Source organism: Callorhinchus milii, unplaced genomic scaffold (assembly GCF_018977255.1).
Source record: "Callorhinchus milii isolate IMCB2004 unplaced genomic scaffold, IMCB_Cmil_1.0 Scaffold4, whole genome shotgun sequence".
NCBI lineage: Eukaryota > Metazoa > Chordata > Chondrichthyes > Chimaeriformes > Callorhinchidae > Callorhinchus > Callorhinchus milii.
The window spans coordinates 42,181,181-42,197,851 of NW_024704745.1; the positions used below are offsets into that span (position 1 = coordinate 42,181,181).

Consider the following 16,671-nt stretch of genomic DNA (forward strand, 5'->3'; position numbering starts at 1 on the left):
GCTACAATTAGAAGCCAGCAGAATCTTAGCATCCTATTTCAGATATCACAAAAACAGTTCAAACAACAATGGCCTAGAGAAAAAAAATTAGCATTCTTCCAGAATGCTGTGTCAAATTGAAAGGATGTTGGTAAAGATTCAAGTGACAGGAACAAAATTCATTGTAGTTTTTAGCAGCAGTTAATTTTGTAATGGTTTGAGCTCCATGGACAAACTGCACGGTTGTAATGTTGAAAATTGATGCAACAAGATGGGGTATCTTTGTAAAATCAAAACGGAAACTCGGGTTTAATTAATAAGGTAACATATGTAGTGCCAATGATTGGTTTATTTCAATCTGGCCATCCGCACAGAGGACAGGTTTAATTAATGTTCTCAGGTGAAATACATAATAGTTTCTAGCTCTGTTTGTATTTAGTTGTTTGTGCTTTCAGAGCATGAGTACTTCACATTCTGATTTACTTATGATTTATTTAGGAGAGCTACAATTTAATATGTTAAAAACATAGAAACCACTTGCAAGGCATTAATGGGTTGATTCCACCCACTCAGTCTTCCAGTAAATACCTAGTTTTGCCACAAATGACTGAAAAATTCATGATGCCCTTATCTACACTCTGCAGGTAGTTGTTTCTGTCTGAGCAAAATCTCCGAGCAGTTTATTTGGAAGCCTGAGCGGAATTTTCCAATGTATAACATTAGCATATTAAGCTGATTTCAGATTGACAAGCAATGATGTTGTTAATGGGGAAGTAATGAAGGTTCAGAGCATGTCTCCCATGAAAAGTCAAATGCTGTAAATGGCTGTGAGCCCACAATGACCTGTGAGGATGGCTCAGTTATCAGTGAATAATGAATAGAGGGAAGTGATTAGAATACTGATAACAATTTTTGCAAGATATTATATGGGAAAGAAACCTTGCTAATTCCAAGTGTGGGATTAATAAACTATTATTTAATTATTTTGTGCTAGTGTATAAACCCTTCAATTGTGATGTGTTGGACTGCAGGATTTCTAACAGCACCGCAATTGCTGTCAAGAAAAGTTGCTGTGTGTTCACATGTGACTTAAATATCTGATAGGACAGCACCAAAATAATTCCCCAGCAGTGCCTTATCGTTCTGGCTATTACCCAGTAATTCTCTTGAACAAGGAAACCACTTTCACGCATTCAACGTTGGTTGGTATAAATTTACTTATTTTATTACTTGCAACAGATGAAACCGAGTCAATAGCAGCCAAGTTCTGGCAGTGCTCCCATATCTCCTTGCCATTACTTTTCCTTATTCAGACTAAAAACCTGATTGCTTCACAGTGAAGTTGTGTTACTGTTTTATTTTAAGGCTGCCCAAGTCTACTACATTTATCCAGGTTCCTAGCAAACATACTAGGAACCCAATGATTATACAAAAACAATGCAGGTATTTGGTTATTACATAAAACACAAATTGGCTACAGTGCTAACCAAAACTGCATTCATCAAAAGTGATATTGTTACTAAAGCCACAATGTGGCTTCTTTCTCTCTGACTTTCTCTTTCTCTGATCTTCTCCTTGAATTTCCTTCTGACTTTCTCTCTCTTTCTTTCTCTCTCCCCGACCTTCTATTTCTGCCCCTCTCTTGCTTTCTGTCTCCAACATTATATTGTATCTATCAATTGCTGAATGACCTCCTTACCTTGCCCCGACAGATCAAACACAGTGTATAGTTGATGAGATTGCAGGCAGTTAATATTTTCAGGGACATTTAAGCATGATCCACTTCTGCATCCAAAATTTCAATGCAGAGAAACAGGCACGCGGTTTTCAGGAGTGCAGATAAATTGAGTTCTACTCTAACGGATGTTTGCTCCGAGATGTTGTCCAGTATAAAGGCCGCTGTATAAAATCGTAGTTGTTGTTTGCTAGAAATAATGAAACAATTAGAAGTTCTAATGTGTCACACATCTTGTGTGTTTCTCTGATTTAATTTTGGTCATCTGGGTGGCTGACACATTTGGAAACCCAACTTGCTTAGGAGTATCCAAACCAAACTAAGAGTTCCACATATGCATACCATCAATGCATGGAATGAAGTACACAATCTCAAACTCTATGGATGTACACTGCTTACCTGGGGAGTATTAGGTAAGGTCTGTGGAGTACTCATCAATACTGCTGGAGTTTAACGAGCTAAAATCTTCTCACTAACCACTGAGAGCAGTGTCTGGCAAGTAATACCAGTGAGCCAAGCTGGCTGATCCATTCACTCCCTGGCACCTCCCTACCTCTCCGACCTTCTCACTCCCAAATCCAACTCCCGGCGCCTCTGCTCAACTGGCACCAGCCTCCTACTTGTCCCTCGGACCCTCCGCCCCATCATCGGAGGTTACACTTTCAGCCACTACACCCCAACTTTCCCTCAATTCCTCTGCCTTGCCCCCTCTCTCCCTCTTTCAAGTCCCGCCTGAAAACTTTCCTCTTCGACCGTGCTTACGGCCACCTACGCCCCTCCCTTCTGGCTCGGATTCAGGCTCTGCCACTGTTAAGCGCTCTGAGACACTACGCTGTGTGGGGGGCTCTATATAAGTACAAGTTGTTGTGAGTATCTCACTACTTCAGCGAGGCCCACCCTACCCTTTGGTGCTTTGGCTTGCAGGGTTATCAGAAGCTGAATGATTACTGCTCCCAGTAACAGGGCTGCCCCTCCAAGTCATTCCAGTGAGCCAAGCTGTCAGCAGCAAGGCCCTATAGTATTCCTTGACAGGAAAATTCTGTGGATCTTCCTGTCACAGAAACTGAACAAAAAAAAATCCTTGCATTTGATATAGTGCTTTTCACAATGGGAGGATTTCTCAAAGTGCTTCATAGAATGTCCTGTAAACTATAGTGAGTCTATATTTCAGGTGAATATGGCAGCCAATTGTTCACGGTGATGTCCTACAAATAGCCATGAATAAAATAATCAGTTGTATCTGAGGGACTGTTGGCCAGAACACTGGGAGAAACTCCCTTATCTTATCGAGCAACACAATTTCATCTTTAATGCCTACTTGATCAGGCAGATGGAGCCTTGGTTTAATGTCTCTTCCAACAAACGCTCTTCCAACAATGCAGCACACTCCAGTAGGGAATGGATTGTCAGACCTTGAGTTCAAAGTCCTTAGGTGGTATTGCACATAAAACCCAATTCATTGTGATTGCTTTGAAACCAAAAGCAGCAACAACAACTTGGATTTATATAGCGCCCTCCACGCCGGACGGCATCTCAGAGCGCTTCACAGTAATGGATCCCGGGGCTGAGCCAGGGGGAGGAAGGTGAACAAAGGCGCGATCGAAGAGACCTGAAAGTAGGTAGAGAGGGGGCGAGGCGAAGGGAGTGAGGAAGGGAGTTCCATAGTCTTGAGGCATAGTGGCTGAAGGCACGGCCGCCGAGGGTGGAGCAGAGGACTCGGGGGGGGGGGGGGGGGGGGGGACTCAGGGACCTGGTGGATGTTGTGAATTTTAGATGAAAAGAAGTCTATGACCTGCTCACACTTGGCATTTGATATGAAGATTGAGAAGGCCTGAGGGGTTCACGGAGGAGGTAGTGGGTGGTTGGAAAAAAGGATTTTGGGGTTGTGTTTAGCCTCCAAGATGATGTTGGAGTAGAAGGCTGTTTTTGCGCATGTCAAAGAATGGCAGTAGCTGTGGAGATGCTCGAACCACAGTTAGCGGTGAACTGTCAGGCCAGTTTTCCGCCATCTGTGCTCGAGCAGCCGGGTTTGGGTTTTTAGGTAGCGGAGATGGTTGTTGCACCAGGGGGATCGGGTGGGTTTGGAGATGGTCCTGGATTTCAGGGGGACGAGGGAGTTGAAGGTGGAGGAGAGGAGATCATGGAGCAGCTTGATGGCTGCTTCAGGATCCCCGCGGGTGGAAGGCCAGAGGAATAGGATGTTTGATGATGAGAGGGCCTTTGTGATGGTCTCAGGGGGTAGCCTTTTCCAAGGGTGGTAGAGGATGGCTGAGTCTAAAAAATGTAAGAAACCTAAACAGACACAGCTAGATTAGGATTGTAATTTATTTAGAGAAAAGATCTATTTGGCACAAGATTTCCTCTTTGTAGTCATTTGAGGAGTATGATTACAGCAGTTGAACGAAGGTTGCTTCTGATGCATAGACAAATCCTTTTTGAAACTGTAGTGTATTGGAGCAGTACTGTTATTAGAGGTCATGCAACCTGTGATGTTGCTGGTGATAATTATCACATTGACCAAAATGCAGTTAAACCCAGTCACTGACTTTGGGGTGAAACATCTTCCTTTTCTCTCCCTTCATCTCTTATCCAGCATTAACTATTAACATCACATGTGCAATCCCCCACCTCTTTCCTGACTCCATAGTGCAGAAGAATGTGGGCTTTCACCTGCATCCAGAACGAAACATGATGATTATAGACAGTAATTTTACATTTGAATGGTTGAGGTTTACCCAGGAAGCTCACAGTTGGTACATGCAATCACTTTTCACGTAAGAACAGTCATGGTTTGTATTGCGAGAATGTTCAGCATATATAATAATGCACAGTTATAAGCCTGGCACTGGTTTGCATTTGGAGAAGAACATGTAGCAAAAATTCAGTTGTAGCACCTTTAATATAATATTGACCTAATCGAGTTTCCACGCTTGAGTGATGATCTAGCTAGCCATGACTCGGAATGTCCTGCGGTTAGACTTTATGAGCATAGAAGTATGCAAGAGTATTATAGGAGGACTGTACTCTGTTTTTTTAACAGTCAAATGTGGCAAGATAGAAAAAAAGAGCAGATTTGATCAAACACATGTCTTCATCTTTCAGAACTGTCTCTGCTTTCTGTTGCTGTTGTGCCTGTGAGGATCACATCATTTGTACTTCTGCGATCTAAAGGCATCAGGGAGTAATGGAGGATGCTGTGGAACAGCAACTATTAAATATAAATATTATATAATAAAGAAATAGGGCAGGAGGGAATGCAATATTCATAATGCATTCAGTTCATCAACAATGTTCCTTAATTAAGGATAGCGTTTTCTATGCAGACACTAATTCAATAAGCGAATAGTGAACCTACGGAACAGGCTCCCTAGGGAGATGGACGAAGCAGGAAGTGTAGATTCTTTCAAACACAGATTAGATAGTTTTCTTTTACGAAATAACATTATGGGATATAGTACAGAGGTAGTTTGGGACATATGTGCATGCGACCACCAGCAAGGTAGAAGGCAACCTAGATGGACCTTGGTCTTTTTTGGTCTAGAATTTTTTTGTTCTAAGACAAAAATCCCATTAAAATAACATTCTTAAAATCTGGACTTATTGCCAGGTCTGGGTTTCAACTCCTGTTTTTTTGCTCACAGCCTTTTTATATTACAAGTTGCTTCTTGTTCTTTCCTTGTTAGCAAGGGTTGCATTACTGAAAAAGAGAAGAGAGTTTCTCTCAGTGTCCTGGCTGATAATTCCCTAACCTAAAATTGATCATTCATTTCATGGCCATTTGTGGGACACTGCTGCATGCAAATTGGCTGCCGTATTCACCCACAAAACCCACAGTCACTGCACTTTACAGTGTATTCTGTGAAGCCCTTTACGGATGTCCTCCCAAGCTGAAAAATGCTATACCAGATGTCAAAGATTATTATTTTAAAAACTTTTATTCCGGCTGTGTAGCAACAACAATAACAAAATTACATTTCTAAAGTGCCTTTCACATCGGGATGTCCCAAGGTGCTGAACAGTCAGGGATCAGGACCCGAGTGTGGGTGGGACAGGGTTGGGATGAGGGAGGGAAGAAGGGATAGGGGGGCGGCTGTAGGCACTGTCAAAAAGGAGGGTCTTGAGTCGTGCCTTGTCTTGAAGGAGGCAAGCGAGGGAGCAAGGTGAAGAGATTGTGGGATAGAGTTCCAAAGGGTGGGGGCAGAGAGGCTGAAAGCCTGGCTGCCGATGGTAGGGCTGGTCGGGCGAGAGACGTGGAGCAGGCTGGAGCCTGCTGAGCAGAGGGAGCAGACAGGTTGATAGTGGGGCAGCAGGTCAGAGATGTACGAGGGGGCAAGATCACAGAGTCTGGTGCTAGAGAGGACACGAGTTGCAGAGTTCTGTATGATCTGCAGCTTGTGGAGGGAAGAGTTGGGGAGGCCAACAAGGAGGGAATTTCTGTAGTCGAGCCTTGAGGTGACGAGTGAGGGTTTCGGCGCCCTGAGGGTTGAGACAATGGGGGAGTTGGGCAATGCTATGAAGTGGGGGAAGGCAGAGCAGATCATGGCATGGATGTAGGGGAGAAAGGACAGTTGAGGGTCAAACAAGATGCCCAGTTTCCTGACTGGCTTGGTGAGATGGAGTCTGCATCCGTGGATGCTGATGCTCCCAGTGCCTGAGGTGCTGAGGCGCTGCCGTGAGCCAATCAGGACGAGTCTTTTTGGAGTGATACATCTAGTTAAAAACCATTACAATACCGCTTCCCTAACCCAGAATAAACACATTTACCATCCTCACTTTATATTGAATTGTATTTTTCACCCCAAAAATTTTAAATAATGACTTCACAACAAACGGTGAGACGTTGAAATAAATTGTTTTGACTTGCAGTCAAGTGTCCTTGAGATACATTCCAACATATTGTGAGAACTTTTCGTGTTGACTAGATGCATTCAAAGAATCGTCAATAAATAGTTATTGGGGAAAACTGTACTTTTATCATAAATTTCCTTAAAAACATCCTTTTTTACAATTAATTTCTGAATGTATTGATTCAAAATAAATTTCTGTTCTCTTAATACATTTGGAAACTGCTAATCTGCTATTTTACCTGGATTAAGGGAATTTTATGTCACTTTGAGGATCTTTGACAGAAATTATTTATGCTGATCTTATCAGAATTTTCCCAAGTTTTCCTTGGAAATTTAGCTGAGTTTGAATAAGAGAGCTCTTTCTCACTTTTTTTAGATTTGGCTGAGAACTTGACATGCAGCCTTAGTACTTCCCATTCACATAGTTGCTGGCTGTTGGTACAAAGATAGATTAAACTCATAGTGGAGTCCTATTGGAAATGTATAATATTGCATACCCAGTTTACACTGCCTGTGCAAAGCAATGTTGCTATCAGCAGTAAATTAACTGGAAGTGTAAAACCTGATTTATATTTCCCTCCCCTAATTGCATTGGCCAGGGCAGAGAGTTCTGTGCACACAGCTAAGCACACACACAGAATTCTGATATTGGTTGATAATTTTTTAATGGTCTTCAAAGAGCCAGTGACAAAACAGTCTCTTAAAGTACATTTTAATAAAAATGATCCTATAAAGGTTTCAGGGATCATTTCTGAGCAGAACCCAAATCTATTTGCACCCACTGTGTTTATATTTCAGCAGTACAAATCCATGCACATGTCCATGTACAAATCCATGTATTGCTGAAATATAACACAGTGGAACAATTAGGATACCGGGATTCCAGCACGAATTGCTTTCAGGTCAGGCTTACTCATCCCCGGTTTATACTCTCCGTTTTTGGGAGAGAGGAAAATTGCGGTGATTCGTGCAGGTATCACACTTTTTCATACTGAAGAAAGTTTGTTTTTGCAAACGGTATTGCACTGTGGCCTACAGAATTGGCAGTGCATGAGTGCGTGCTGCACCAGGCAGTGTCTTTATCCACATCAGAGGGCCTCCTGTGGATCTTGTTGAATGATATTCATCCTCCTTGTATTAGTCATCAATCCACATGGCTTAGCATCATTAATAATGAAATTTGAAATATTGCAAGTATTCTCCTCTATGTCATTTCTTGACACTGTGTGTAATTACACTGGGTAATTTTAGATAACCTACTTTCAAAAGAGGGATGATGGAAACCGACTTTAGAACAGTGAGTTAGAGATTTGGGGTGAAATTTATGTGCATTCATAATGCTTTCCTGTGATAACTGTTGCGTTATGAAACACTCCTAATTTCATACTATTCACTAATTAACTCTCTCTTCCCCCACCCAAATTTCCTTCAGATTGTTGTATTTCAACTGGGTGAGGAATTTCATGGTGCCATCTTGGTTTGTGCCATGTGCCTTGTGCCATCCTCCATCATGAGGCAGAGTCTCCATAGCAGAGGAAATACAGTTGGTCTAAATTTAGCCCTCTTCTTCTGCACTCAAATACCTCCATTTATATTTTAGTTCATGGTTTCCCTTGGACTGTACCATTGTGTCAAAGCTGCAGGGCAAGAGGGCAAGACTGTACCTTGATAAGTGGACTTGGTTTGGTCCAATTTATTTACTGCAACATAAATTACATTTTAAAATCTAAAAGGCTATTGATCTTGAGCTTTGCATCTAAATCTAGCGACAGCCAGCTTTCAGAGAGCTTTCAGTTTTGCACGTAGAAAAGGTACAAATTATTGATTTACATGTAAGTTAACTGAAATATGCAGTAATTGTAAAGTTCATGGGCTGCCAGAGGCAGTAATTATCATCTTTTACACAAAAGGACAGAGTGCTCTGTTATTCACCTTCAACTCTTTTTTCAGAAGTCTAATAAAAATATAATGAAGGTTGATCATTTTATATGGATATTAAAAGTATTAATGTCGCATTAAATTCCAAGACTTTTTTTTCTCCAGAGTGTTGCTTTCTTGTTCAGCTTATCATTATTTGTAGATAACCCCACATAAGGAGCAACAATTCATGGTTTTATAACTATGCTCTGCAAGCACCTTAATAGAGTCCTTTCTATCTGATTTTTGTTGCAGTATATTTTACCTATCTCTAAGGTGCTGGGAGCAGAGATGCCCATTTGTACAAAAAGTAGAACCTATCTCATGAGCAGAACATTACTTTTTGAATTTATCTGGAGTGGTTCATAATAAGGAGATTAAATTCTCAGCGTTGCTGTTTTTGCAGGAATTGCAGGATGGAATTGGAAGCCAGCACGCTGTTGTCACTTCTTTGAATGTGACCGGGAAAGAGATTATTGACCAGTCGTCAACAGCAGACGCTGGAATCCTCAAGGAGAAACTCAGCAGCCTTAACAGACGGTGGCAGGGGGTCTGCAGACAGGTGGATGCAAGAAAGAAAAGGTATGAGTGAGGCTTTAATTTGTTTGATCTAAAATCTTCCCTTCCATGTTTCACTGACAGTGTTCTTCATAAGAAGACAGCCTTGTTGCCCTACCTCGACTGCAATCCTCATTAACCCACAGGCAACACAGGCCGGTCTTTGTGAAAAGGTTATTGTCTCTTTAGTTGGACTCCCGAAGAATTATTAACCCCCGAATTGTAGTAAAATCAGCATTCTTAACATTCCACTATCCATTAGCACATAAAAAAACATGATGCTTAATAGTTTGTTTATATGTTCATGCTGGGAATTTTTTATTAACTACTTTAATTGAAATGACTAACTGCAGACAATGCATTTCTGTATAAATTAGGCCACTTAGCAGGGAACAATTTCAAAGCTTTCATCTAGTTGAGGCTGCAGATTACTCAAGAGCTCGCACCAATTTCCTTTACATGTTTTGGGCTCTTCACAAACCAGGGAGGCCAAATAATGTGGATTTCATATAGATTCTTGGTGTCTTTGACACCTATTTGAGAGTCATCTATGATTTCATTTGATTTCATACTTCTAAACTGATTGCTGCAATAGCCAAAATGCAGTCATTAACCTCTGTAGTAAAAATCCTATGAAGCACTTCGAGACATTTCAATGACGTCATAAGTTGCTACATCAAATATGACATAAAGTGATATAGTACGGAAACTGGTGATTCAGCTCAATTAACCCACGTCAGTGTTTTATTCCACACAAGCCCCACTCCCATTCCCTTCACCTATACCACTGTAATCCCTAGAGATTAGGCACTATGAATCGACATTAGGGAATTATGTGTTGGGCTCCTCAGAGATATGTAAAATATATGGAAAGATTATTTATTATACATTAGCTATACCAGTCAACAAATAAATAATCATTATTTAGGGCTGTTTTACAGTGACTGGGTTTACTTTTTTTTCACTCTTACATCAAAATAATAATAATAATATTATTACATCAAAAGAGGAACAACCAGACCAGAGGTGATGTAATTCTCAAGATGGCAAGAGAGGTGCAGATGCAGAAGACTTTTCAGACCATTTGATCCCTTTCTTGCAGGTTACCAAACCTATTATTTCCCAAGTACTAAATCTAACTATTTCAGGAACACTGTTATCCCACTCCTGCTGTTGATTATCCCATGTGTGTGTAAAAAAAAAAATACTTTCTTGTATTGGTCCTTCCTAAGCTTGCCCTTCAGAACTCTGAACGTGTGCTCTGTTGTCCTGCCACATTGTCATATCTGAATTTATTCAGCTGTTTTTAGGAAATTGTATGCAGCACTGCGAGGAATAAGTTTGGAGCCAAAACAAAATCTAAGGTTTTGCAGCTAGGAGTCGTTTTAGTCTTGAATGTCTAATTGATAGAAGTTCTTTGCTCGACCAAAGCTATACTGCAGAGAAGTATGCTGCAGTGAAAATGACCAGCCTGTAGATGGCTTTAGCACACTTTATAATTAAAACGTGATCATTGTATTACTAGCCATGCCACTGGCATTGAGTGGCAGATCTTCAATACTGCACCAACTTTTGTATTCATTACATTGACAAGCTGTCGAAAGTGGACCCGGTAGATGGTTTCCGTAGTGTGTAATTTTAATGTCATTAGTCCGTTGGATGATTAAAGATTGGGTTGGAACTAAGGTAACCTGGAACGTTTGGAAATTGATGATATACAAATCAAATTGGAGGACAAATGATCTTTAAAAAAGATAGGTTACAGCTTTTCAAGTCACAAAACTAAACCTATCTGCATATAATGAAGCTCCCCCAAAGCTTTAAATATCTGTTAATAAAATGACCAGACATAGAATAACATTTATAGATTTCTGAGGAATGTCTAAAACAAGCTTTTGTTTTAAATGAACATTGGATTTATTCTCCATCATAGATTTCTCCAAGGTCAAAGATTTAACGTCTGATCAATAAATCAAAGTCCTAATGTGTAACTTACATCAAACAAATCGGAGTGTACTTTATTTATTAGTAATATTTGCTTGTTTATTTTGTTTAATTTTAAAAAACGTATTGTGAGGAACATCATCAATATGTAAAATAGGTTGACTTACAGATCATATCAAACGCAGTGCAGTTATTAATTTTTTTTCTTTTACGCTCTTAATTCCTTTTTTATCTTCTTTATTAAATCTTGGTATTGCAGTGCGCTATCAAATATTTAGACCAATAATGCATTATGCATTGACGTGTTTCTTTCAGACTGGTGCCAGCTGTTAGCGGGTGATAGCCCGCTAATTTTCCACTCTTCTTCTGTCACCTGTCAAGTCCAATTGCATCTTTGCACAAAGATTGTAAAAGTGGGGAATGGTTGTATCAAACATGCAGGACATATAAAACCCTGCAGACCAGAACAATCTCAAAGGCAATTTGGCTCATTTGTAATTGTTGTGCAGGTTTGCACATACTAGATTTATGCTGAAATGTTGCATTTAAACTACTATTCTTTGTTTCTCCTGGGTGCAAAACTTAGCTATAAGGACATTTTAATTTTCTTTTGAAGTTTAAAATCTTTTTGAAAGTGCAGTTACAGCATTAAGGAAGAGATGCTTCCTGCAGAAAGGATATTTCAGCAGATTCCAAAGCATTGGTGACACCACACTTGACGTACTAGGCCAGATTCAGTCAGTGCACATGAGAAACAAGCAGGCGGGTCAGGGTAGGTTCACTGTTAGGGTGACCAATATGTGATATTGGATTTTAAATCAATAATTTTATCCTTGAGAGTAAGAGGAGCTAAATGTGTTCTCCTTGATGTTTTTGATACAACAACAACTTGCAACCAATATATGAGGGAATTTACAATGGTTGCCCATTTCTACACATGACCTGAATGGAAGGGTAAGATAGATGAGTTGAGCGGTCTTTTGGTTTCCACTCTCCCATGTTTGCAAGTTAGATGGATTTTCTGGGCTTTTCTCGTTCTTAGTTTGTCATACTTTTCATGATGTTGTCAGTCACACAGCAGTCCTTCTGAGTTGCCAGGTGTCATTCCTTTGGCTAAGCAGAGTGAATGCAATCTGTAGGAAATGACTCCCCAATTTCAGTCCATTTTGAGTGATATGCTGAGGTTGTATAGGAGGAGGTTCCTTAGCATGCTGAGCTCAGCAATTTTTCGCATGTGGAATTTCCTTTTGCATTACACTCCACAATAAAAAATAACCCTGTAGAGCCACATTATAAAATAGTGGTTGAGGATATAGGAGGTCCAAAATATTCCAACCAGCGCTATAACTCAATGCGATGACCAGTCAGCGCTGCCACATTCATTGCGCGCATGCACAGAGAGAGGCCCACTCTATTGCACTGCAAAACTAGCTGGAATGCAGGAAGCCAAAATAGCTGACCTGGCTGATAAGTTCACCATTGACATCACTGTTCAGAGCAAGAAGTGACATCTGGAGTGATCTGCTTACCCTGGAAGTCAGTCAGTTTTTACTCATCCAGGAGCTCAGAATGTCCGCCTTCCAGGTCATCAAGTCACTGCCAGCATCACTCTACTGTGAATAAGATATGCTGTGAGCACAGTATACTGTATTGCAAAGCAAATTCCCACGCAATTGGAGCGCAGGAAGTAATGTTGGTAACGGCATGATAATCCTTGCATTTTTGCATTTTGAATTTGGTGATAGTAATCTTGACCAACAATCCTCCAGATAAAATTGAGTATTCATTTCATGGCTATTTGTGGGATGTCACTGTGCACTGATTGGCTGCCATGTTCTACAGATTGCACAATCACTACACTTGAAAGTACACCTAACGTGAAAGGTACTACACCAAATATAAGGATTATTTTTATATAATTGTAAATTAGCATTTGAGCTATGGAGCAGGAGATTTTACCTTGCATATTTCTTGAATATGATTTAAAGGAGGCACTAAATGTCCTGATTTTTTTTTAGCGGATTTTATAAATGGCAATATCCAGAAGAAAACCTCAGCCAAAAATCCAACAAATAGGTTGCCATGGAAAAATTGCATTATAAATGTTTGCAATCTAGATTTTAACCAAAATGCTTTTATTAATTTTAATTGTATTAAGCAGAGAGAGATGCAATTGGTGAGGTGATAATGGTAAATTATCTTACATTTGTAGAATATGATGCTGCAGACTATCATATGTGATTTCGATCTCTGGCAATCATTTTGTTGTGTACTTAGAATCCAATTAAAATGGAAGTGTTATTAAAATGGGTAAGGTAAAGACCACTCGTGTAAGCGGTTAGTATTAGATCCAACATTATCCTCAAAGGAGAGTTTCAATTAAGCTCAAGGGAAGATTATTTAATATGATGATACTGCAGTAAAACATTTTTTTATAACACCTGCTTTGTTTGAAATGTCTTAAAACACTTTATAATAAATAATATAATCCTTGCATTTGATATAGCGCTTTTCATGTCTTCTAGACGTCTCAAAGCGCTTCACAGAATAGATTGTAAAGTGAATTGACTGTATATTTGTGGGCGAAATGCATTGCCTGGAATGAGGCTTGTGCTTTATCACTAGCAGGCATCTTACACAACCACCTGAACGAAAAGCAATGTACATTCCATGTGAATGACAGTTATCCACAGAATACACAGTCACACCACTTTACAGTAAATCCTGTGAAACGCTTTGGGACATCTTGACAATGCGATTCAATTGAATGCAATATCAAATGCAAGGAATATTATCCATGCCAATGCAATTTTCCCAGTAATGCAATGGACTGGTAGGCTAGACTACAAGCTCTCAAGTCCTAATAACCTTCTGACCCCAAGACGAAAGCTACCAACTGAGCCAAACTGATACCTTAAATTATCAGTTATATTTGATCAAATTCCTTAACATTAAGATTAGGATTAATTTGCAAAGCTAAACTGTAGGGTTTTTATAGTTAATCATTTTTGGGATTACGGATAGGCAGTTAAATAAATGTTCTGACCACCTTTCCTCTGTGCCCACCTAAATACTATTTGCTAATATCCTGGGTAATAATGGAGTCCTGTAGCTCAGTGGTTAGAGCACTCGCCTTGCAAGCGAGACACCTGGGTTCAATTCCAGGCAGGGCGAAACCTTGGGCAAGTTTCCTTACTCCACACGCCTAATAATAATCCCTCCAAAACAAAACAATAATAAATTGGTCATTTTCAATCCACGACTGTTTGTGGGACACTGCTGTGCGAAATTGACTGCTGCGTTTCGCCCACAAATATACGGTCAACTCACTTTACAGTATATTCTGTGAAGCGTTTTGAGACGTCTAGAAGACGTGAAAAGCGCTATATCAAATGCAAGGATTATTATATTATTATATATTATGAACAAATCAGAATGAATGAGGGGGAAGAAATAGAGCAATCTTTCCCCTATCAAGTATTCGTAGAAAACATTCCAAGATGCAGTTGATAAATTAACCTTATTGTGGCTGGTCCTTAACTATCTGCCTTTCAATTAACTGAACGTTTAGCTATTTTTCGGATCAGTTGGGTATTTAAGTATCTTGAGTGTGATCATGTTGATCTTTAGGGGAATGCTGTGAATTTTACAATCCAACACTTATGCTGTAATGTGCTAGTAGGAAATGTTGACAACATCCAGCTGTAACTTGGTGATTCAATAATGTTAGCGGAAATGAAAGAAGGAGAAATGCGATTAAACAGGGTGATGGGTACTCATAAATGTAGGAATACTATTCAGAAAGCTTTCAAAACATTTATTGTTTATGACCTGCAGAATTATTCATGGGGGTCTGTGTTGAAATGTTAAATCTTCTTGTATTTACATTCTCTTTAGAACCTTTTCTTACATTTACATTAACTTTATTGGTGTGCTGTAAAAGTACTTGCTGCATTTATGCTAGTATTAATTAACTCTCTCAAAATATCTACCAGTACTTCACAAATTCCCGGAATCGTCTATTTATGTACCTTGGTACCGTGCTCTCAAGCTGTTTTCAGTCTCTTGGGTGTGTCTAGAACCTCAACGTTACTAATGTCAAAGTCACAGACCTCATATAACACATGTTGGAAACTCAAGGAAATAGTCATTTAACATCTTCATTATCATCTGTTATCCTCCTTTCCAACATTTTTAGGGTCCTTAGAGTTTAAATTGTTCTTGATTATTGTCTTACAGTTATAATAATGGAAGATATTTTGGCATTATGTTCTGCATTTGCTGTTATGTTGCTTCCAGATCACTCTGAGCTCCCCTAATCCTTTTTTTCCCATTTAACTCACTGTACAGTATTATGGTTGGCCCAGGCTTTATATTTAGGAAAATAAATGTAATTATTTATAATTTAGCATCAATGTTGGATGGCTGATGTTCTCCATCAGTACTGGATTTTTTTTAACGCTTCCTTCCAGCAAAGTCATAAAGTGAGAAGTTAACAAAAGAGATATATGTTATATTATTTTAAACAAAAGGTGTTTAGAATCTGTGGCAGACAGCGGGTGTTGGAGTTGACTAACAACCGAGTTTACTGTAGGATTTTTCCTGTACTCAATAAAATACTCATTTCAGCAAGGTTTCTGAACACAATCCAAAAACATCTCATTATTATATTTCAAAGCCAATAGTGGTACAGTATTAATGTTTATTTTTTTAATATTAATTTCATTTTCCAAAAATATGAAATGGTATAAAAGGCTTACAGTAGAATAAAACAACTGTAAGTAAATAAATCTGTACATTAAAATAACATAGATAAATTATTGAATATCACTTTAATTTTGAAGCCAGTTGTCCATAAATTCTTTTAATAACTAGAAAAACGACTTCAAAGTTACGAATTCTGGCCATGTTGATGACTGAAGATATACCATTGTTTGAAACCTAAATCCATCGATGCCTTTTAACAGATACAGGATTTTCTGTTCCCCTTGCAACACACAGTGGCACAAAGCTCAGTGTAACAAGTTATAACGGAAGTCTGGTTCATCTTATGTGCTTTAATCAACCATCTTCCACAACTCACTGCCACAGCCTCAAACTGCTGCAGAAAAGAAAAGAGCAATCGGGAATGGAATAAGATTTGTCCATAATTTCTCCCAAACCATAAACCTTTGTTTCTAATGACCCCATCTAGCCTCATTTGGCTAAAAATTCCTTTGACATTACACGCCTGATTACAATGGGAAGAAGTCCCTTTACTGTCCGACATCGGAAAAGTGATGTGCATAATGCTAAATGGATTTTTACCCCACTTGATTGCGGATGTATTGTTTTATACCTTGTCAGGTATGCTTTGCAAAGTGAGCCCGTTATGCTTCTTTTTGTAAGACAACCTGTGAGTCTGCTGTTCAAATCATTGCATAAGTGACGTACACTCCCCGGTTCACTAATGAGAAGACATGTCTGGTGTGTGGAGTGTCAGTGTAGGTGACCTAGTTTCTTTAATTATGTGACCAGATGAAACTTAAATGTTTTAACATTTCAATTGACTGAAAATTGGCATTTGTTTGGAAAACTGAATTCCAGTCCAGGGACACAACTGGTATAGAATAGCTTAAAATGGGCAGTTCAGGACACAAACCTTCTATCAAACTGGCCACTATGTTAAGTGCGTGCAAACTGGTCCTGCTG

At 39.4% G+C, this 16,671-nt stretch overlaps 1 protein-coding gene across 1 annotated transcript in view; it reads left to right on the forward strand.

Moving 5' to 3' along the window:
• Positions 1 to 16,671, forward strand: part of LOC103186406 (dystrophin-like) — a 775,626-nt gene that overhangs the window by 509,181 nt on the left and 249,774 nt on the right. The window contains 1 exon segment of the mRNA XM_042334068.1: positions 8,885 to 9,060. Coding sequence (XP_042190002.1) covers positions 8,885 to 9,060 — 176 coding nt within the window.